The 22107-nt window shown below is 37.6% G+C and overlaps 1 protein-coding gene across 9 annotated transcripts in view; it reads left to right on the forward strand.

The window, feature by feature from the left end:
* CLOCK (clock circadian regulator) overlaps positions 1-22107 on the forward strand; it is a 128545-nt gene that overhangs the window by 93582 nt on the left and 12856 nt on the right. For 6 of the 9 annotated variants that reach the window (XM_053577536.1, XM_053577535.1, XM_053577538.1 and 3 more), the window contains exons 7-14: positions 4457-4546; positions 10589-10709; positions 15147-15260; positions 15398-15516; positions 17527-17609; positions 17812-17918; positions 19596-19743; positions 20563-20638. In XM_053577536.1, the coding sequence (XP_053433511.1) occupies positions 4457-4546; positions 10589-10709; positions 15147-15260; positions 15398-15516; positions 17527-17609; positions 17812-17918; positions 19596-19743; positions 20563-20638 (858 nt within the window). Of the gene's footprint in view, positions 1-1634; positions 1790-4456; positions 4547-10588; positions 10710-15146; positions 15261-15397; positions 15517-17526; positions 17610-17811; positions 17919-19595; positions 19744-20562; positions 20639-22107 lie in introns of all 9 variants that reach the window. The other 3 variants (XM_053577542.1, XM_053577543.1, XM_053577540.1) reach the window with 3 other exon arrangements.

Consider the following 22107-nt stretch of genomic DNA (forward strand, 5'->3'; position numbering starts at 1 on the left):
TTCTGTAGCTTCCTCACCTCTGTCAGTCTTCATAGAATTGGAGAGAATTAAGGCGTTGGTCCAGATTAGGCTTTGACACAAGGGGGAATGTTGGGGCTGGTTTGATCTTCTATCCATACCACCCACTATTTCTTCATATCAGCAATAAAGCTGTGTGGCTTTCTTACCATTTGTATATTCACCAGAGTAGCACTTTAAGAACTTTCCTTTTGGGCGGCGCCTGTGGCTCAGTGAGTAGGGCGCCAGCCCCATATGCCGAGGGTGGCGGGTTCAAACCCAGCCCCGGCCAAACTGCAACAAAAAAATAGCTGGGCGTTGTGGCGGGCTCCTGTAGTCCCAGCTGCTCGGGAGGCTGAGGCAAGAGAATCACGTAAGCCCAAGAGTTACAGGTTGCTGTGAGCCGTGTGACGTCATGGCACTCTACCCGAGGGCGGTACAGTGAGACTCTGTCTCTACAAAAAAAACAAAAAAAAAAAATTAAAAAAAAAAAAAGAACTTTCCTTTTTCATTCAAAACTTGGCTACCTATTTGGCACAAGGAGACTAACTTTTGGCCTATCTCAGCTTTTGACATGGCTTTCTGGACTAAGTTCACTTTTAGTTTTTGATTTTAAGTGAGAAACAGGCAACTATTCCTCTTACTTGAACGCGTAGAGGCCATTTTAGGGTTATTAATTGGTCTGATTTTAATATTGTGTCTCAGGGAAGGGGAACTCAAGAAGAAAGCGAATGGCTATTCAGTGGAGCAGTCAGAACACACACACAGTATTAAGTTTGCCATTTTGTGTGGGCATAGTTTGTGGCCCCCCCTAAACAATTATAATAGTAGCATCAGAGATCACAGATTACCATAAGAAATATCATAATAATGAGAAAGTTTGAAATAGTCAAGAATTACCAGAATGTAGCATAGTGACACAGAATGAGCACCTGCTGTTGGACGGATGTCACCAATAGACTTGCTTGATGCAGAGCTGCCACTGACCTTTACTTTAGTAACTGCACAGTGTAGTGAAGCGGAGCTCAGTCAGACGAGGTGCCTGTGTGTGGCATCTCAGGTGCCCTGTACTTACTGAAGTCTGAAATAAGATAGTTTGCAAATTAATGAGTTAATTTTCCAATTTGTATTTCAGGTGGGACATTTAATTGTTGGATTACGTCTGTATATCCATCAGAAATGTTACCATGTGAAGTGTTTTTGAGTTTAAATATATTTAAATCTGTACTTTAATTGTATTTTATTTTTAATTATTATGGACACAAAATAGTTATATGTATTTAAAGGTACATGTGATGTTTTGATACAGGTATGCAATGTGCATTAATCACGTAAGGTAATCAGGGTGTTCGTCATCTCAAGCATTTATCATTCCTTTGTGTTAGAAACGTTCTAATTCTACTCTTTTTGTTATTTTAAAGTATACCATAACTTAACTGTTGACTGTAGTCACTGTTCATTCTTCTCACTGAATTTTCACCTTAAACCTGTACTTTAAATCCAAACAATAAGTGAGCAGCTTTCACATTTTAACTCCTTGAACCCTTGCAACACTCTAAAGAAGGAGGCACTAGTACCTCTGTGTGATAATATTTAGTATTATGAAACAGATACTAGTATCTCTTTCTTGCTTTCAGATGAGGAAGAAAGTGATTATGAAACTTGCCCAGAGTAACACAGCTAGTAAATGGCTCAACTGGGTCCCACTGCAGGCAGGTGGCCTCTGATCCCGGGCCCTTGGCCACTGTGCACACTGTGCCTCAACAGACTTCTTCCTGGTGAAGCCAGTTAGGTAATTAACCAGCAATTAGCTCTTTAAATTGGTGTACACATAAGTTATAAGCCAAAAAGGTTCCAATTTTGTTAATTTGTTTTCCTCTAAAAAGTAGATTGACATTTTCCAAAATTTATCTCTTTAGATATAAGTGTAATTGACCCTTGGCACACAAGGGAAATTAGTTCCAGGACTTCTCTTCCCACCACCTTCCTGCCATATGCCAAAATCTATGTACACTTAGGACTTCACACCTGGCATTGTGGAACCTGCCTATACAATAAGAAAACTTTGCATATACATAGCTTTTATACCCAGTCATCTACAAAGGCAGTGCTCTCGTCAGCTTTACCTTAGCTGTAGCTCTTGGGAGGTACTGTAACCTTCCCTAGAACCTGTATTCTGTTCTATCCCAGACTAAACAGTCACTAAGCAAATAATGAAGATCTGTATAATCCTTTGCTTGTGAGTCAAGTAGGCACTAAACAGCAAGACAAGGAGTTCTAATGGTCCTTTCCCTTTCATTATACATTGTGAAGAAGCTTCATAGTCTTCAATATTGGGATGAAGAAGTTCTCTCTCTGTCTTCTGCATTTCTTTAATCTTCCTCTTGAAGCCCATCCTCAAGGCCCCTGTAGTTTTTAGGGTGCTCACCTATCTTCTTGGGAAATTACGTACCTCCACTCAGAAGAAGTCTGGGCCCTTGGTCCTTTCTCATGTGAAGACTTTGGCAAAATGCTGTTAAAGGCTTTTGCCTGGTTTGAAAAATGAAAAGGTAGACTTTGGAAGTGGGAGTAAGTTTTAAATGTACTTATCTCTAGTCTGTTCTCATCATAGAAGAGAGCTGCGCTTAATAATGGTTCCAAAGAGTCTTAGCAAATATATATTATCATAGTAAATACTATTATAATTTCCTTTCAAAGGTGACATAATCTAGCCTCACATGAGGAAAGCAGTAGAATAATGGTATTACTGTGCTGAAGAGTTTTTTAAAAAATAATACGTGAGTTGTTTAATTATAAGATTTCAACCTCCATTAGACAAACCCATTCTCAAAGATAGGCATCTACTCAAATTAAGTTCTAATATCCAAAAGTCTTTCCCAGTAGAAGGGCATATGAGAGTGTGTCCCTTTTTCTATACATTCAATAATTTTACATAAAGTTAGAGGGAGGGAGGTCTATGAATTGTATACCAGGGGTATTTTTTTACTTGGGCCACACTAGTGCTACGGTGCTACAGATACGTGTATGAAGACGAGTAAGACATGCAGGGTTCCTGCCAGAGGTTGCCATTTTTTTGAGAGCTCTTTAATTAAGAAATTTGGTATGATAACTGTTTTGATGGGAGAAGAAGAATCTCTCTTTATGGTGTCTTTTCTGCTTTGTATCTTCAACAACTTCTCCATTGCATCTTCCTTTCCCTTAGCCTGCAGATACACTCGATGGTTGTTTTTAATGCCCTCTTGTGAAACTGTTACCCTTTCTCCTTTCTTCCTTTCTTAAGTTCATGAAGGAGTAGTTTGTAAACAGCTTCTGATCATCTCCTCGCTCTAAACTTATGGTAGTCTGACTTGCCTTCTTGTTGGCATAACTCTTTTGAAGATCACCAAAATTCATTCTCATTTTTTTACTTTCTTACTCCTTATTCTGTCTGATCTCATTTTACCCTGAACTGTCACTCTCCTCCCCACTTGCCTTGTCTTTCTACATTGATTCTCTAATGACCGGTGTATTCTGTCTTCTTTGTCACTTTCTCTGGCTTTTTTGTCCTCTGTGTTGCTTTATGTAGATTATTCTTCCAATGATTATCTTTGGCCCTTACTTTTTTTATAGATCTCATTTTTTTAGCTGTCACTTCTATGCTTAGGATTCCTAAGTGAAAATATTTTGTAATGTAGCAAGTACAAGATTATTATTAAGTTTTGCACCCAGGTTCTGACTCTCTCATGAGTCTAACTTCACAGTCCCCAGTGCTCACTTAATTCCTTTCTTCTTTATTCATGATTTCATTCAGATTCTTGTTAACTTCTCTAATTATTCCAAAAGCCACTGAGATCTTCCTGACTCAGTTCTCTTTTCCCTCTAAATCCACTCCTTACACACTGTTTCCAGACGACTGTCATTGAAGCACAGCCTTCATTGGCTCCCTTTGTGTATAGAATAAAGACCTCATGTTTTAACCTGGTATTCAAGGCCTTTCATGATTTCACTTCAGACTAGTTTTTCAGCTTAATTTCCTACCATTCCTTTTTACTTTATTTTGTATATTTCTCTCTACACCTCAGTTCCATGCCTGTCTGTTAATACATCCAAAATAATGACAATGTGTTCTTGTGCCTAAAACATACTGTTAATGTGCCATGTGCTTTTGAGAGGTTAGGTTGGTTGGATCACAGAATATACATAGTGATGAAGGTAGAACAAGTGTGTGTCTTTTAGAAATCAGCTCGTTGAGAAATGGGCAGAAAGTGATCTCCTCCCCCTCACCAGAAGCACTTAACAAATGTAGACAAATGGATAAATAACAAGGGATTGTAAAGGGGGAAAAGCTGGCACTTTGACGGTGTTCTGTATATGCACCTATTTCCTCATTAAATCCATTGTCGTTTATCTTAGATTTTTATTTTTGTCCTTTGAGATACTTTTTTCTTTTCATTTAACTGACCATTATATTTAATTTCAGGCTCTTGATGGTTTTTTTTTAGCAATCATGACAGATGGAAGCATAATATATGTGTCTGAGAGTGTAACTTCATTACTTGAACATTTACCAGTAAGTATAAAAATCTCTTTCTTGTTAAATGCTTATTTTAAATGTTTTAAAGCACTAGGAAGTGCTTTGAGAGCCGTGTTGAACAGTGGTGAAAGGATGGAGATGAGAGCTTTAAATGCGTCTTATGTTTTATTAACAAGGCTGTGTTTCCTCAGGTCAGTCATGACTTGAATCTGTATTGATTTAATATTCAGCTACAGTCACACATCGTTTAATAAAAATATGTTCTGAGAAATGTGTCATCAGGGAGTTTCACTGTTGTTGAGTACTTAGCATCACAGCATAAGTCAGATGGTGTAGCCCGCCGCACACCTCAGCTGTGTGTTGTAGCCTGCTGCACACCTCAGCTGTCTGCTGAAGTGGCCTGTTGCTCCTAGGCTGATAAGTCTATGCAGCATTTTACTGTACTAACACTGTAAGCAGTTGTAAGGCATTGGTAAGTATTTGCGTATCTCATTGAAAAGGTACAATAAAAATGTAGTATGAAAGGAAAAAAAGTTCCATCTGTTTAGGTCATTTATTGTGAATGGGGCTTGCAGGACTGGAAATTGCTCTGAGTTAGTCAGTGAGTAGTGAGTGAATGTGAAGGCCTAGGATATCACTGTCCATTTCTTTATAGACACAGTACATTTATACTACCTTAAATTTATAATTTTTTTCTTTTTCAAGAATAAATTAACTTTAGCTCACCATAACTTTATTTTATAAACTTTTTAATTTTTAAAAGCATTTTGATTCTTTTGTTATAACATTTAGCTTAAAATACATTGTACAGCTGGACAAACTATAAGCTCTTTTTTTATTTTTAAAAGTTGTATTGTTTTCTTGACTTTTTAAACTTTTTTATCAAAAGCGAAGAGATGATAACACATTAGACTAGGCCAACAATGATCATTAATATCACTATCTTACACCTCCCCATCCTGTCCCACTGGAAGGTCTTCAAGGGCAGTAACATTCATGGAGCTGTCATCTCCTGTGAAAATAATGCCTTCTTTTGGGAATACACATACCCCCTGCAAGACCTGTCTGAGGCTGTTTTACATTTACTTTTAAATATATATATATACAAGGAGTATAATTTAAAATAATCGCAAAAAGCATACTGTAATACATAAGCCAGTGACATAGTAGTTTATTGTAATTGTGTACTGTGTACTGTGTACAGTTGTATTGCTAGACTGGCAGTGCACTAGGCCTGCTGACAAGAGCATCACTGTAAACACGTGAGTAATGCCTTGAGCTACGACATCATGACAGCTACGATATCACTAGACAATAGGAATTTTTAGACAGTACTGTAATCTTATGGAACCTTCCTGATGTATGTGTCCACCGTTGATGGATGTGCTGTTGTGCAGTTCATGACTATACCACACACCAACTAGTAGATACAGAACTTTCATGCTATGTGACTTGAACCATATTGACCATATTGGTCATAATGACCATATTCAGTCATATAATAGGACCAATAGGGTGGAAATTAAAAAAAAAGTGTATTGTATAATTTTGATCAGGATGGTGAATACCTGAATTGTGCTCTTGCTTTTTTACTAAAGTGTGTTTATTGCATATCTACTCTATGCCAGACACTAGAGTAGGTGCTGTGCTATAGTTGTTGGGTTTGGGGGGGGCTAGCATTTGCAGTTTTATTAAATATATAATGTTCTTATTAAGATGGAGCTCACGGTACAAATATTCTAAAGTTATTCGTACATTACTTTTAAAATACTTGTCTGTCAGGTGGCACCTGTGGCTCAAAGGAGTAGGGCGCTAGCCCCATATGCCGGAGGTGGCGGGTTCAAATCCAGCCCCAGCCAGAAACTGCAAAAAACAAAACAAAAAAGTACTTTTCTGTCTAACAATGCAGAGTAGTCTGGTATGTAAGTATCTCTTCCAAGAGACAATGAAAGTGATATTTTCCTCCCTCTGATTACTTTGACACTTCATACTTTTTTATCAAGAGAGTAGACTTTATGTTTGTGTCCGGACCTAACAGGGCAGTTTCTTACTGAAAGCCAGGCAATAGGTAATTTTCTAATTTCTATGATTTACACAGAAAGATGTGTAAATTAAAAGAAGATTAACTTGACTTTAAAAAGTTAAAAAGATTTAACTTGACTTTACTACTTTTCTAGGGACTTTCTTTTCTTTTTGAGAACAGGTTTGCTCAGTCGGCTAGGCTAGAGTGCCGTGGCATCATCACAGCTCACAGCAACCTCAAACTCCTGTATTCAAGCCATCCTCTTGCCTCAGCCTTCCCACTAGCTGGAAGAATAACCTGGACTATAGGCACATGCCACCTTACCTGTCTGACTTTTCTGTTGTTTGTAGATATAGAGTCATGCTTAGGTTGATTTTGAACTCTTGACCTCAAGTGATTCTCTTGCTTCAGCCACCCAAAGTGCAGTGATTACAGACATGAACCACTGTACCTGGCCTGGGGCTTTATTTTCTAGTAAGCTCAAATAGCAGGATAAGCTCAACATCTAAAAACTTGTCTGAGAGTAAAACATGAAATTATAGCAACATGTAAGTAAACTAAAGTAGGTAGAGAAAAAGACAGACTGATAGAATTTTCTGGGCAATGTAAAAAAAATTTGCATAGCAAGAAAACCCAAGGAAATTATTCCTTTGTAAGATTAAGATAAAGATTATAATTATAATTGAAAACAACTATAATAATGTTTTTAAACCATAGACAATTGTGTTGGTTTTTTTTTTTTTTGTTGTTGTTGTTGTTGTTGTTGTTGTTTTGCAGTTTTTGGCCGGGACCGGGTTTGAACCCACCACCTCTGGAATATGGGGCCGGCTCCCTACTCCTTTCAGCCACAGGCACCGCCCTGTGTTGGGTTTTTTTAAAGTTACGTATTTATAAAAACTGTAACTTAGTCCTAATCAGAACAGCATTTGCAATGTGTTCACACTTTTTAAAAGCCTGCTTCTTAGCATTTTACTTGAACTCCATTTAGGACTAAACGCCATTCCTCTGTTCTACTGTTACCTTGTACAGGTCACCTTACCATGGTGACATTTATAAGAAATCAGTTTTCTATTTGTTTGGACAGTTACGGTAGTTGTAAACTTCTTATGTGCTTTCTCTCTGCATCCCGAGGAGCTAGCTGATTTCTCAGAGAGGCCCTTAGTGATGTCCAGAGTGTGGGAAAGCAAGTAGACTCCCTGCCATGGGTGTCTGCTTCCTGATAGCCCACTGGTGGTGGATCTTTAGTGAAGGAAGATTTGATATTCACAAGAACGGAGAAGCAAGAATTCAATGTGCTCAATTCTAATATGAAGCCGGTAGATGATCTAATACACGCCCACGTAAGAGAAAAACTCAAATCAGTTCAAGGTGGGGGACAGAGGAACAAGGAAGTGGGATCGTTCTCGAAGGATCTAACTATTTGAATCAAGTGTTTGATTATTAATATTCCCCCCAGAATAAAAACCCTCCTCACCTTCCCCATTTCCTTCTGGATTTTTTAAAAACATGTTTTATTTTAGAATCATTTTAGATTTACACATCGCTAATAATTGTTATATTCTTATTTAGGAAGTAATGACAAGAAGAAAAGGGCTGTACATGTTCAATACAGACAGTCATCCATTTTTTCCCAAATATCTTTGATCCATGGTTCATTGAATGCATGGATGCAGAACCCATAAAAGGCTGACTTACAACTGACAGTTATATTTTATGTTAAATGGGGAATAAATGATATGAGTAATAAATATTAAAGGAGTTATTTTGAATGTGGATTATGGTTTTACGGAAATGCTTTCTTGTTCTTTTTTTATTTTCTTAAGGAAATGCTTTTTCAAAGGATATAATTTGAACCATTCTTTGAAAGATGGAGGATACAGCTGTGTGGAGAGAGGGCAAAGGCCATCCCACTTCCTAGGTGGGCATGAAGGGCTAAAGAAAAGCCAGAGGAAAGGATGGGGATGTATGGCTTGTAGGGAGAATAGAAAACACCCCTTTCTCCTCTCTCACTATCCCCAGTGGCTTTCTTTTTTGTTTTTGTTTTCTTGTTTGAGGTTAATTGAGGGTACAAAGAATTACATTATAATGTTTGCATTTGTCAGGTAAAGTCCCTCTTATAATTGTGTCCCACCCCTAAGAGGTGTGCCATACACCCTAACCCACCCATTAGGTGGGACCACATCCATCATTCTCCCTCCTCCTTTCTCCCCACTTCCTCATTCCCCTGCCGCTCACCTTGAATTGATTTTGAGTTTTTCACTTACATGGGCGTGTATTAGATCTTCAACTGGTTTCATATTAGAATTGAGTACTAGAGTACTCTAATTGAGTATTAGAATTAGATTCTTGTTTCTTCATTCTTGTGATGCTTTACTAAGAAGAATGTATTCTACTTTCATCCAGGTTAATACAAAAGATGTAAAGTCTCCATCATTTTTAATGATGAAGACTATGAACAGTATTCCATAGTGTACATATACAGCGTGTTGATCCATTTCTGCGTTGGTGGGCATTTAGGTTGTTTCCACATTCCCGCAATTATAAATTGAGCTGCGATAAACAGTCTAGTGCAAATGTCCTTATAATAAAAGGATTTTTTTTCTTCTGGGTAGATGCCCAGTGATGGGATTGCAGGATCAAATGAGAGGTCTAATTAGAGTTCTTTGAGGATTCTCCATATTTCCTTCCAGAAAGGTTGTATTAGTTTGCAGTCCCACCAGTAGTGTAAAAGTGTTCCCCTCTTTCACATCTGCACTAGAATCTGCAGCTTTGTGACTTTGTGATGTGGGCCATTCTCACTAGGACAGGTGATATCTCAGGGTGGTTTTGATTTGCATTTCTCAGATGATCAGGGACGATGAGCATTTTTTGGAGTGTTTGTTGGACATTCATCTATGTACCTCAGGAAGGATCTGTTTGTGTCCCAGTAATAGATAGAATTGTTAGCTCTTTTTGTGTTGATCAATTTGAGCTCTCTATAGATCCTAGTTATCACGCCTTTGTCTGATTTGTAATATGCAAATATCCTTTCCCATTCTGAAAGTTGTCTGTTTGCTTTGGTTGTCATCATATCCTTAGCTGTGCTGCTTTTTGTTTTTAAGCAGAGTCCTTCAAACAAAATCTTTATAGATATATAAAATAAAACATATATAAAATAAAAACAGAATAAAATGAATGTGGGAACAGGACCCAGAGCCCTGCCTCACAGCTCCTTTCCACTTGCCGCCTTGCTCTTGTCCACATTCCTGAGAATACCACCTCAGTACACTTAGGATTCCAAAAGCAGTTTGAAAATAGAAACCAGGTAGAAGGGAGTGGATTTAGTAACAGACGTGATGTGACAGAAGTCTTCTTTTCTGTGGTGCTGTCTTATTCGTGTGTGAATTCCACACCCATCGCACAGTGTAGGCAACCTAACATTTGTCAGATGACTGTTGATTAGGGATTAATGAATCGTGGATGATGAGTCATGACTGAAGCCATATGTTAGCAAGAATTATAATGCTTAGTATATTAGTTGCCCTTTTTTGAGGGAGGGGTAGCCAAAAGTAAGGCTTTACCAATGGGATACAAGATGCTGGAAAAGATGAAATAAGGAAGGGTACATTAGACAATTGAAATTGCACCAAAGTCAGACTTCCTCTTTAGTTAGCCTGTTACTTGTCTTTTGCAGTAGCATATACCACTGTTTACCATGGGTTTGAATATATGGAAAGACTGTGTCATATAGTCAAAGATTTTTGTAATTTGCTCTCTTTGTCCTATTGGATTTTAAAATGTAAAAGTTGGTCAAACACAACTTTGCAAATAATTATTAAGCGTGTAAGTCTCATAGATCAAGTGCCACTAGGATCAGAGTCATAAAGGTAATGTTGACCTTCCAGCCACTCAGTCTTATTTTTGAGACGTGGTCTGTGACTTGACGTTTGTTGGGTTTCACAGGTAATCGGGGGTCGGCCACGTGCTCCTCTACTGCTTACTCATGATGGTATGTTTTGAAAATAATTGTCTCTGAGTCACTACAATTATTTTACCGTTAAAAATTTCTTTTTCAGTCTGATCTTGTGGATCAAAGTATATTTAATTTTATCCCAGAGGGGGAACATTCAGAGGTTTATAAAATACTCTCTACGCATCTGCTGGAAAGTGATTCATTAACCCCTGAATATTTAAAATGTAAGTAGTAGCTGTTCAGCAAAAAGCCAGATGTTATATTTAGCCGCGTTGCCTTTTGCTTTGCAGGTTTGTGGAAAACACAGACATGTTCAACTAAATTAATACACAACATTGTTCCATTTACCTGATTAGGTCCTTTATAAATATTTTTAAATTATATAAAATGGAAAGTGACCATATTAAAAGTCTGAAATCCATTCTATAGTATATTAAAATCCCATCTGTTTGTTATGATAAAGACCACATTTATTCCATTAATTATATTGGAATATATATATAAAATATTCCATTATATTCCACTAATACAAACTAATGGAATAAATAATAAACTAATGGAATATATAATAAATTAAGACCACATATATTCCATTAGTTTGTATAAAACTATTTTATACAAAAGTGGAACCTGGCAATATATTCTTATAATTTTGAAATAAAATCTTATTATATTTTAGTGAAAGAAAATTAAGTCATCCAATTTTCACCATCACTTACCAGTTAAACACTCAGACTGTGAGAAAAAGTTTCTGTATTTGAAAAAATTATTAAATGTAATGATAAATTATCTACTTTACTAATTAAACGGAATTAAACAATCATTTATTGGATGCATCTATTTTGCCGGCACAAGTGCTGTGTCCTAGAAGTGCCAAGTTGCAAACAGCCCCTGCCGTCAGGAAACACAAAATACTGTTATGATGAGTCATTTTTACTGATTCTTTTTTGTTTTAAAGAGACAGGGTCTCACTCTGGCACCCAGGCTGGAGCACAGTGGTGGCATAGTCACAGCTCACCATAGTCTCAAACTTCTAGGCTCAAGTGATTGTTCTGCCCCAGCCTTCCACAGTGCTGGGATTATAGGTGTGAGCCACTATGCTGGGCCACTAGGTTCCACAAACAAATTAATTTGACCAGAACACTTCATCTTCTGTACTCCATTACCCTGTATAAAATACAGAACTTTGAGAGAACTGTATTTGGCTATTAACTATCTTTAATCACTGTTTTCATTATTTAGTCTTAAACTGCTAATATTGACATTAATCATCTTAATGATTGTTTGTATTTGAACCTCCAATGTGTAGCATATTCACTGTCTCACACTCAATGCAGACGTGCACATATCCACACACGTGTAAGTTTATATGAAAATATCTCTTTGACAGAACACGTAGCTGTGCAGAGACTGTTGAGAGAAACTAGAGAGCAGGAGAATTCATTTAAAGCCTGTTATAATTGCTATAAAAGCAAGTTTATGTGACACTAGGAGACTAGTCTGGTACTTATGAGAAAGATTTGGGCTGCATATAACAGATGCCTATGAAGAGTATTTGATTGAATGACATTGCTTGAGGTAAATATGCAGAATAAGGAGAGGAGAATTAGAAAGGTGGAACCTTGGGGGAGTGTGGTACACAAAGGAGGAGTGAACACAAAGGAGCGTGAACACAAAGGAGGAGTCTGCCTCAGAGACCCTACTAAGGGCAGAATTGGCTGGAGAACTGAGAAAAAGCCTTTGGCAAATAGAAAGACCTTAGGCTCCTGCTTCCTAGAACAGAGGTCAGAATGGCAATAATACTTTTTGATAGAGAAAAGTCTACTCAGATGGCTTGCTGGTCCTCTAGTTGACCAAGTGATAGACCAAAAAAAAAAAGAAAAGATCTCCCATAGAAAATTTTCATGACAGTGGAATAAATGTGAGTTAAATGTGGAGAAATTGTTCAAAAAATTCAGGTCATTTTGACCATAATGAAGGTGAAGTGATACATATGGGTATGATTTTTGTCTAGAGAATTATAAAGGGCCTAACATTTCATACTAAGGAATTAAATTTTTATTTTTTTTTATACAGTCAGCAAGCCAACAAAGGAGAATTTAATGGTTTTATGGTCTGGAAAAGAACAAAATCACTTGAGGACCAGGCCAGACTATCTTGAACAAGACTGAGACCTCATCTCTTAGCTAGTGTCATGACTGGCGCTTGTAGTCTCAGTCAGGAGGCTGAGGCAGGAGGATCACACTCAAACCCAGAAGTTTGAGGCTGCTGTGAGCTAGGCCATGGTACAATAGCCTAGGCAACAGAGTAAGACTCTGTCTCAAGGTGGGGGACACTCAGGTACATAGTGGAGGGATTTTTTGAAGATGACTGGGAGGGACACTTGGCAGTAGTAAGATCATACACCAAGCTTATCTGGCTTCTCCTTCGTTAAGAGGCTTTGAGTTTGGGACTTGAGCATGGGCCTTTGATTTCTCTGTCATGGTGGCCTAAGTCAAGCTGTGCTCACCAGATGTGGAGATTTCCCACTATACAGATCAAGTGACACCTTAGTGAAGTTACTTACCAGTTTTGTTCCTATGGATTTGTTACATACAATAAGCGACCTAGTGGGTCATACTATGCTGATGACCACATTGGCCCTGTTGCCGAGTACAGTGACTATGCCCCCTTTTCCCACCTCCCTGGAAGTCAATTGTTAAGCATTTCTCACCAGCACCTCTGACCTAGAAAGATTAGCAGTACATTGCTTACGAAAGCCCCACTTCCTTTTTGGTTTGTTTGTTTTTTGGGATAGAGTTTAACTCTGTCACCCTAGGTAGGTGGCATACAGTGGCGTCATTATAGCTCACAGCAACCTCAAACTCCTAGAGTTAAGCAATCCACTCTCCTGCCTTGGCCTCTCAAGAAGCTGGGACTACAGACATGCACCAGGATGCCTGGCTCATTTTTTCTATTTTTAGTAGAAATGAGGTCTTGCTCTTGCTCAGGCTGGTCTCAAACTCCTGAGCTCAAGTGATCCCCTTAGTTCTGCCTTCCAGAGTGCTGCTGGGATTATAGGCATGAGCCACTGCACCTGGCTTGTTGCTTCCACTTTCATCATCTGGGTTGGAAGATACAGCCCAGGAGGTAGTGAGACTAAAAAAAATTAAATTAAAAATCACTCAAGTAGAAAATTTTGAAAAGGACCACCAAACTGGGGACATAAAGAAAAACTGTGTAATCCTAGCTGTAGGAATAAGGGTAAAGAAGAAAGTATATGAATACTAATTAATTCAGTGGGACTTTATGTTAGGCTCAAGTGCTAAGTGTCATTAATGGAGAAAGGTTTGGACAAAAAATATGTTTTGAACCTGTTGAGTCACGCATCTATCATGATAATGACTTGAGAGCACAAGGTTGATGTAGCGAGTGAAGGATGATCAGAGTGGCAAGAGTGTGGAGGCATAATGAGCAGATTTTTTCAGTTATCTGGGCGCATGATTTCCAACTGCACTAAATTTGTGGCAGTATGTGCTCAATTGGAAAAGAATGACTTTGAGCTTCCTTGGTGAAATAAATAGCAGGTTTAGATTTGGAACTTGTAATGGGAAGAGAACAGACCAAATTAGTATGGTTTCTAAGCTGGGGAATAAGCATATATAGGACAAAGGTAGACAGCTGACTTTATAAGAAAGAGGGATAAATTCACTTCCAAGTATTTTGAGTTTAAGTTACTGCTGGGACAGTCAAGTGCTAATGTCCTAAAAGCAAATAATGACGTGAGACTTTATCTAAGGTAAAACATTAGAGTTGGGGAGAGAGATCTAGGTGGAAATAAGCTTGCAAAGGCCTTTCAATTTATAAAGGGTAACAAAAGATCAAGATCAAAAGAACCTTTATAAAAGCCCCTAGTTTGAAGACAGATCAACAGAAGAGATGGAATTTGTCAGCAACATAGGAAGGTAAATACATGCTGTGGGGATGGCATAAACTTTAAGAAGAGGTGACAATGAGGAAGAATGTGAGAAGCTGGTGGTGCTGGTGTTAGGGCTCTTCACCAGAGTGATAACTACCAAGTGTGAGGGGACAACCAGAGTGATCGCCACAGAGTGTGAGGGGACAACCAGAGTGATCACCACAGAAGGGTGAGGGGACAACCAGAGTGATTACCACAGAGGTGTGAGGGGACAACCCAGTGCTCAAAGTTGAGGGAAATAAATATACGCAAGATTGTCTAAGACAATTAGCACCTAAAACTTTGAGATGGGAAGACCTCAGAAAATTTAAAAGTAGAATGGAAGGACTCAAAGAGAAAAATGTGTAGATGCTAAAGGAATGAATAACAGTGGTGTGGCCCTGGCTTCAAGAAAATAGGAAAGACTGTTCAAGATGGAGATAGAGGCATTAGCTTTAGAATGGAAGCAAAACCTTTCCCTGAAATTGGACTTAGGAATGAGAAGGAAGGACAGACATAAGTGGGGAAACATTAAGTTGACTATATTGGAAGATTTGTTTTCTTTATTAAGGAGCACTCCACTTTTGTGGGCTTAATAAAATGTCATTGAGGACTTTTGTTGAAGAAAATAATGGTTATAAACGTACAACTTTTATAACCTTATTTCATGTAATATTCATTGTTATTTATCAGAAATACATGATTTTTTTATGTCTTATTTCAGCAAAAAATCAGTTAGAATTCCGTTGTCATATGCTTCGAGGAACAATAGACCCAAAGGAGCCATCTACCTATGAATATGTGAAATTTATAGGAAATTTCAAATCTTTAAACAGTGGTGAGTTAAAATGCTTCTCTTACAAAGCGTTTTAACTTGGTATTTTTCTAAGCTCTTAAAGACATAGATATTTGAGTATTAGTAACAACAAGGTTTTACTGGAATAACTGATGACACATACTTCCTTATTGTTGCAGTATCCACTTCAGCACACAATGGTTTTGAAGGAACTATACAACGCACACATAGGCCTTCGTATGAAGATAGAATTTGTTTTGTAGCTACTGTCAGGTTAGCTACACCTCAGTTCATCAAGGTATGTTTTTAATTTTATTTTCCAAAGGAGATTTCAGTTCATGTTATGGGAATTATATAATTTTTTGTTATCTCCAGAAAGACTGAAACTTTCTGTTAACACTGAAGTAGTAATGACTAGGAGCCATTAAATATGCATGATCATAATATTTTTGAAAGAATGAATTACTAAAACACACATTAAATTATGTCACTAATTTTTTAATATATGTCCTTTGCAGTTAACCAGTGGTTGTATGTCACTGTTGCCCTATTGTGCAAAATTTTACGATGCCTTTGTTTATGATTCCCTATCTTCATTAAAGGGGCAAGTCCAAAGCTCTAGGTAATTTTTTAAAAGATTGTTTTTGAGATTTTCTTTGAAATGTCCGAGTAGCTTTTTACTACATATAATTTACCTCCTCTACTTTAAAATTTAATTAAATAATTTATTTTTATTTCCAGGGCGCAAACATGCAGATAACATTAGTAGGCATGTGGGAAAGTGAAATAGCTCAGCCACTAGAACGTGACTAGAAAAGAGCCAGCCTGAAATTTAAAGTTCAGGGAGATCCCACAGGATAGAACAAAGCACTGAATCAGCAGCTCAGAGACCCTGAACTAGCCTTGCTCTGCATGTTTGGATCTTAGGAATAATAGCAGTGGCTGACATTTGAGTGCTTACTATATGCTATATATTTTACATACATTATCTCATTCAATTAGGGTTTTTTTGAGACAGAGTTCCACTCTATCATCCTTGGTAGAATCCTGTGGCATCATAGCTCACAGCAATCTCAAACTCTTGGGCTCAAGGTGATTCTCTTGCCTCAGCCTCCCAAGTAGCTGGGTCTACAGACATCCACCACAACACCTGGCTATTTTTAGAGATGGGGGTCTCGCTCTTGCTCAGGCTGGTCTCGAACCTGTGAGCTCAGGCAATCTACCCACCTCGGCCTTCCAAAGTGCTAGGATTATAGGAATGAGCCACTGCGCCCAGCTTATCTCACTTAATTTTTATAACAACCGAAAGAGGCGGATGCTATTATGATCCCCATTTTGTATTATAAGGAAATTGAGGCTTAGGGAAGTTAGTTGTCCACAATTTTAGCTCTTAGTGATAGAACTGGTACTTGATTCTAATTCTTTTCCTTTCAAGGTCCAAGCTCTCACGTGGTACATTGTGCTGCAGACGGGCGTTGGAGGGAGAGGGGCAGGTTGTGATGCATTGTTTTGTATGACTAGATTCTGGGGTTACCGTGTGTGTGGAGGGGTAGGGAGAATTGAAGGCAGACAGAAACCGGAAGTGAAATTTGTTTCTTTCTTTGTTGTTTCCTCGATGGTGCAGACTCTAGCATGAGGAACCATTTTTAAGCAGGAAAGTTATATAACCATATTTGAGTATTGGTAAGAGAGATTGTGGACCCAGAAGAGAAGATGAATTGAAGACAGGGAGTCTGTTGAACATTATAGCAGCAATGGGAATCAGTGATGGCAAGGTCCAGTCTAAGGCACTGAAGATGGTAGGATAGAATAGATCTTTTAAATATATAGAAAGTAAAATTGAAAGGATTTAGTAGTGGCCACTTAGATGGTAAAAGATAAAAAAGAGTGTTATGACTGTCAGATTTCTGTGTTGTACACTGTATGTCCATTAATGAGATGGGAAATTGTGTAACTAGATACAAAGAGTGAGGCAATTAGTTCATTTTAGGACATACTGAGTTTGAGATGTGTGGAGATATCTCAGCAATTAGAAATATGGAACTGTGGTAATTCATGAGAGAGGTCTGAATTCAGAATTAGGGTTTAAAGCCATGTGAGTGAATGGAAAATGTAGTGTGAGAAGTACTTAGCCTAGAAGCCTGCATCTAAGGATTATGTGTTGCCACATCCTTTGGTACTAGAAAATTAAAATGCATTTAAAAATTTAGGGAAAAGTTACCTATTAATGACTTTTATGTCTAACAATATTTTGTCTTCTAAGAATACAGGACAGTATTTCTGAATTGAACTGTTGATTTCTTTGTAGGAAATGTGCACTGTTGAAGAGCCCAATGAGGAGTTCACATCTAGACATAGTTTAGAGTGGAAGTTTCTATTTCTAGATCACAGGTAACTCCATTTTTAAATTCCATAAAAAGTAATTGTCGTATAATTCTTTGAAAATAGTGGATTTCAAAGACAAACTTTTTCAGATCAAGACTTTGAAATCTGTTACCCATTTTTAAAAATATAAAGCCCCTCAGATTTGATTTCTAGTTGGAGTATTTATTATGGAAAAACTTATAATACTTACTGTTTTACGTGAATGTAGGGCACCACCCATAATAGGATATTTGCCATTTGAAGTTCTGGGAACGTCAGGCTATGATTACTATCATGTGGATGACCTAGAAAATTTGGCAAAATGTCATGAACACTGTAAGTAGATTTTAATATTTCTGGTGATAACTTTTTAAATCATGTGAACAGAAATTCTGTCCTATTAATGGAAATTGATAAAATTCAGATTTATAATCATTCTTGTAGTTTTGGAAAGTATTAGAAGATTTTTGCATTATTTGTATAACCAATCTGTGATCATAGATCAAGTTTAAATTAAATGTATTCATATTTTGCGTATTTCAGTTTATAATATTAAGTACAGTTTTATGAAATGGCATCTAATATACCTTGTCCTGAAATGTATAAGCTCTATATTTGAAGAGAAGATACCTCTGGAAAATGATAAAACTATATCAAACTTTTAGGATACTATTTCATAAATTTTGATTTGTAGGCATGTAAGCCTTTCCAGGAGCTGGGCACATATTTGGAACTATTTGTCTTAGAAAGCTCATAGTGAGCACTCAGTATTACCTGCTATTTATTATTACTGTTGGCAGCAGGAGTGTTACCGGTTCATTGTACCAGACACTGTCCTACACACTTTACATGTATTATTTCCATTGTTCAGCACTGTTATCTTCATGAGTAGATGAGACACAGTAAGGCTTAGTAATTCGCCCATCATCCCATGGCTTGCTGGTGGTAGTGACAAGATAGGATTCGAGGCCTATACTTTCACCACATCTGTTCATTTTTTGTTTTAGAGTTTTATTTTGACAATAGGTTTTGTTTCTCCGATCCTCCCCACAAATCCTATCCTCTTGAGTGTTTGCTGAAGCCTAATTAGATATTTAAGACACTTTCATGATATCTTTTACTGCTTTAATAAACGTCTCTATAAAAATAAACGAATGTTGTATGATACCACCTATATAGACAAATTTCAGAGTAAAGTCATTTCAGCGCAAAAGAAAATATTATTGACTCTTAAGTGATAAGGACACTAAGTACCATGATGTCACAAAAAGACCTTGCTCTCTCTTAACAAGCTGAGTAACTTTGGACAGTAAGTTAATGTGTGTAGACCTTGGTTTCCTCATTGAGAGAGAGTGAGTGAGAGAGAAAAAGAGAGAGATCGCTGACTAGCATTTCCTAGGTTTGTTCCACTGAATGCCAGCCCATTAAAAAAAAGGAAAAAAGGACGTTATAGTCAAGGAAGACTAGAAAACACTTCATAATCTTTTAAAGAATTTTCACATACATTAGCATACTCAAGGTTTTGAGAAGAGTAAAGACACCTATTTAACAAAAAATTTCCCAAATTAATTTAACCACAAAGCCTATTTTTAACTTTAAATCTGGTAAAAGGCTTCAGAACATAGAATCTGTCCCACATATTTTGGGAACTAGTGTACTTAACAGTTATTTTAAATAGTGAAGGTATTCTGATTTTGGTTAGTTAAGGTTTAAAATTAAATGCGTCGGGGGGGAAGCAGAAAGAGGGATGGAGGGAGGGGGGTGGGGCCTTAGTGTGTGTCACACTTTATGGGGGCAAGACATGATTGCAAGAGGGACTTTACCTAACAATTGCAATCAGTGTAACTGGCTTATTGTACCCTCAATGAATCCCCAACAATAAAAAAAAAAGAAAAACCAGAAAATGAATTGTATGTGTAGAGTTAAATTTAAATGATAGCTTTTTGTTAAAAACCAGATTCTTCATAATTAGTAATATGGATTAAAAAAATATTTTTCCTCTTTTCTTTTTAGTAATGCAATATGGGAAAGGCAAATCATGTTATTATAGGTTCCTGACCAAAGGGCAACAGTGGATTTGGCTTCAAACTCATTATTATATCACTTATCATCAGTGGAATTCAAGGCCAGAGTTTATTGTTTGTACTCACACTGTAGTAAGGTAAGAATTCTTTTTTTCTGTGTGTTCGTTTGCTTTTTGAGACAGAGTCTCACTATGGTGCCCTCAGTAGAGTGCTGTGGCATCACAGCTCACAGTAACCTCAAACTCTTGGGCTTAAGCAATTCTCTTGCCTCAGCCTCCCAAGTAGCTGAGATTACAGGTAACCACCACAATGCCTGGCTGTTTTTTGGTTGTAGTTGCCATTGTTGTTTGGCAGGGCTGGGTTCAAACCCACCAGTTCCAATGTATGTGGCTGGTGCCGAGCCTGTAGTAAGGTAATTGAGTTACGGTAACATCCTATGATTATTTTGGCAATGTAATTCTTATGCATGACTTGTTAATGAACCACAAAGTGATCTTTTACTGAATTTTAATGTATCCTTTTGATGTTTTATTATTTTTACTTATAGGTATTATGGTATACAGAAATATAATGTAGGTATGATATAGATATGTAATGCTTGACATAAGTTTTGTGCCTTATAGCAGAAGTTATAACTGTCATTTATGTAGCAGAGTCAATCATGTAAAAGGAAAACTATAGATAGATAAGCATATTCTTCTTTTATTTAGTTCCTCTTGATTTAAGTACTCTGTGGTTATGGATTATTTACAGTAGTATATAAAACTTGCAGATACTTAAAAAAATGCAAATTGAATTAAGACAGTATATTGTATTTTAGGCTTGTCTAGCACATAGAAAATAGTCTAGAATTAGTATGAACAAGCGAGGGATATAACAAATGTTGAGTGGTTGTGACTTTGCAGTACTGTAAGTGACTGACCGAACACTACAATTTGATTTTTTTCCTTTTGTAGTTATGCAGAAGTTAGGGCTGAAAGACGACGAGAACTTGGCATTGAAGAGTCTCTTCCTGAGACAACTGCTGATAAAGTATGTTTCCTATAGTTTTAAAAAAGTTATTTAATTTCTTCCCAGTGGAAAACGAGACTCAGTAATTAATAGGAAAATTATTTTTCAAGTCTTTCCTTTTCTCACTTGTGACAGGGATATGATTATACTTTACTATTTACTTTTATTTTTAATTTCATGTTTTAAAATGTCATATACTTCTAAAAACAGTCTGAAGGTCCTACCATTTAGTAATAAGTGGCTGAGAGACATATCTAATCCTAAATCAAAACTACCATTTATTAATTGCCAACAATGTACTAGGCACTGGCTAGGTTTTTTTATATGAATCATGAAGTGTGATTTATTCTTAAGATATCTTTATCTGGTAGGTAATATCACCACTTTTGAAAATATTGAAACTGGATCAGGGCCTGTAGCACAGTGATTACAGTGCCAGCCACATACACCGAGGGTGGTAGGTTCGAACCTGGCCCAGGCCAGCTAAACAACTGCAACACAAAAATAGCTGGGTGTTGTGGTGGATGCCTGTAGTTCAGCTACTTGGGAGGCTGAGGCAAGAGAATCACTTAAGCCCCAAGAGTTTGAGGTTGTTGTGAGTTGTGATGCAACGGCACTCTACCGAGGTGGATGTAGTAAGACTCTTGTCTAAAAAAAAAAAGAAGAAAGAAAGAAAATACTGAAACTGAGCTGGGTATGGTAGCTCACGCCTATAATCCTACCACTTTGAGAGTCCAAGCAGGAGGATTGCCTGAGGCCAGGGGTTCAAGACCAGCCTGAGCAAATGCTAGACTCCATTTCTACAGGAAGTAGAAAAATTATCTGGGCATGGTTGTGTGTGCCTGTAGTCCCAGCTACTCAGGGAGCTGAGGTAGGAGGATTGTTTGAGCCCAGGAATTGAAGGCTGCAGTGAACTTCATGAGGGCACTGTACTCTAGCTTATGTGACATAGAGAGACCCTGTCTAAAAAAACAAAACACACACACACACACAAAAACTGAAACTGAAGTTTCACAAGAGGAAAGTACCATTTCCTAAAGACAAGGGCTGGGAAGTTACGGTCAGAATTTGAACTCTTGGGCTTTTTTGTTGTTTTGTCAGGTAGAAGTATAGTGTATTGGTTATCTATTACTAATGAACAACTTACTCTAAAACTTAATGATGTAAAACAGCGGACATTTACTGCCACCATAGTTTATGTGAGTTGGGAATTCAGACAAGGTTCGGTTGGACCTCTACTTCACATTATATCATGAGGCTGCAATCAAGGCCACAGTGAGACCAGAGTTCACCTGAGGCGGAATCTGTTTTCACCTCACTCAGGGTGTTGACATGATTCATCTCTTCATGGACTGGCTGATGACCAGAGGGCACTCTCACCTCCTCTGCAGGTGGCCCTCTCCATCAGGGCAAGCATGTAGGAAGACTGCAGGAGGGAAAGGAACAGCAAGATGGAAGTCACGGTCTTTTGTAACTTAATCACAGAGGTG

Source organism: Nycticebus coucang, chromosome 23 (genome assembly GCF_027406575.1).
Source record: "Nycticebus coucang isolate mNycCou1 chromosome 23, mNycCou1.pri, whole genome shotgun sequence".
NCBI lineage: Eukaryota > Metazoa > Chordata > Mammalia > Primates > Lorisidae > Nycticebus > Nycticebus coucang.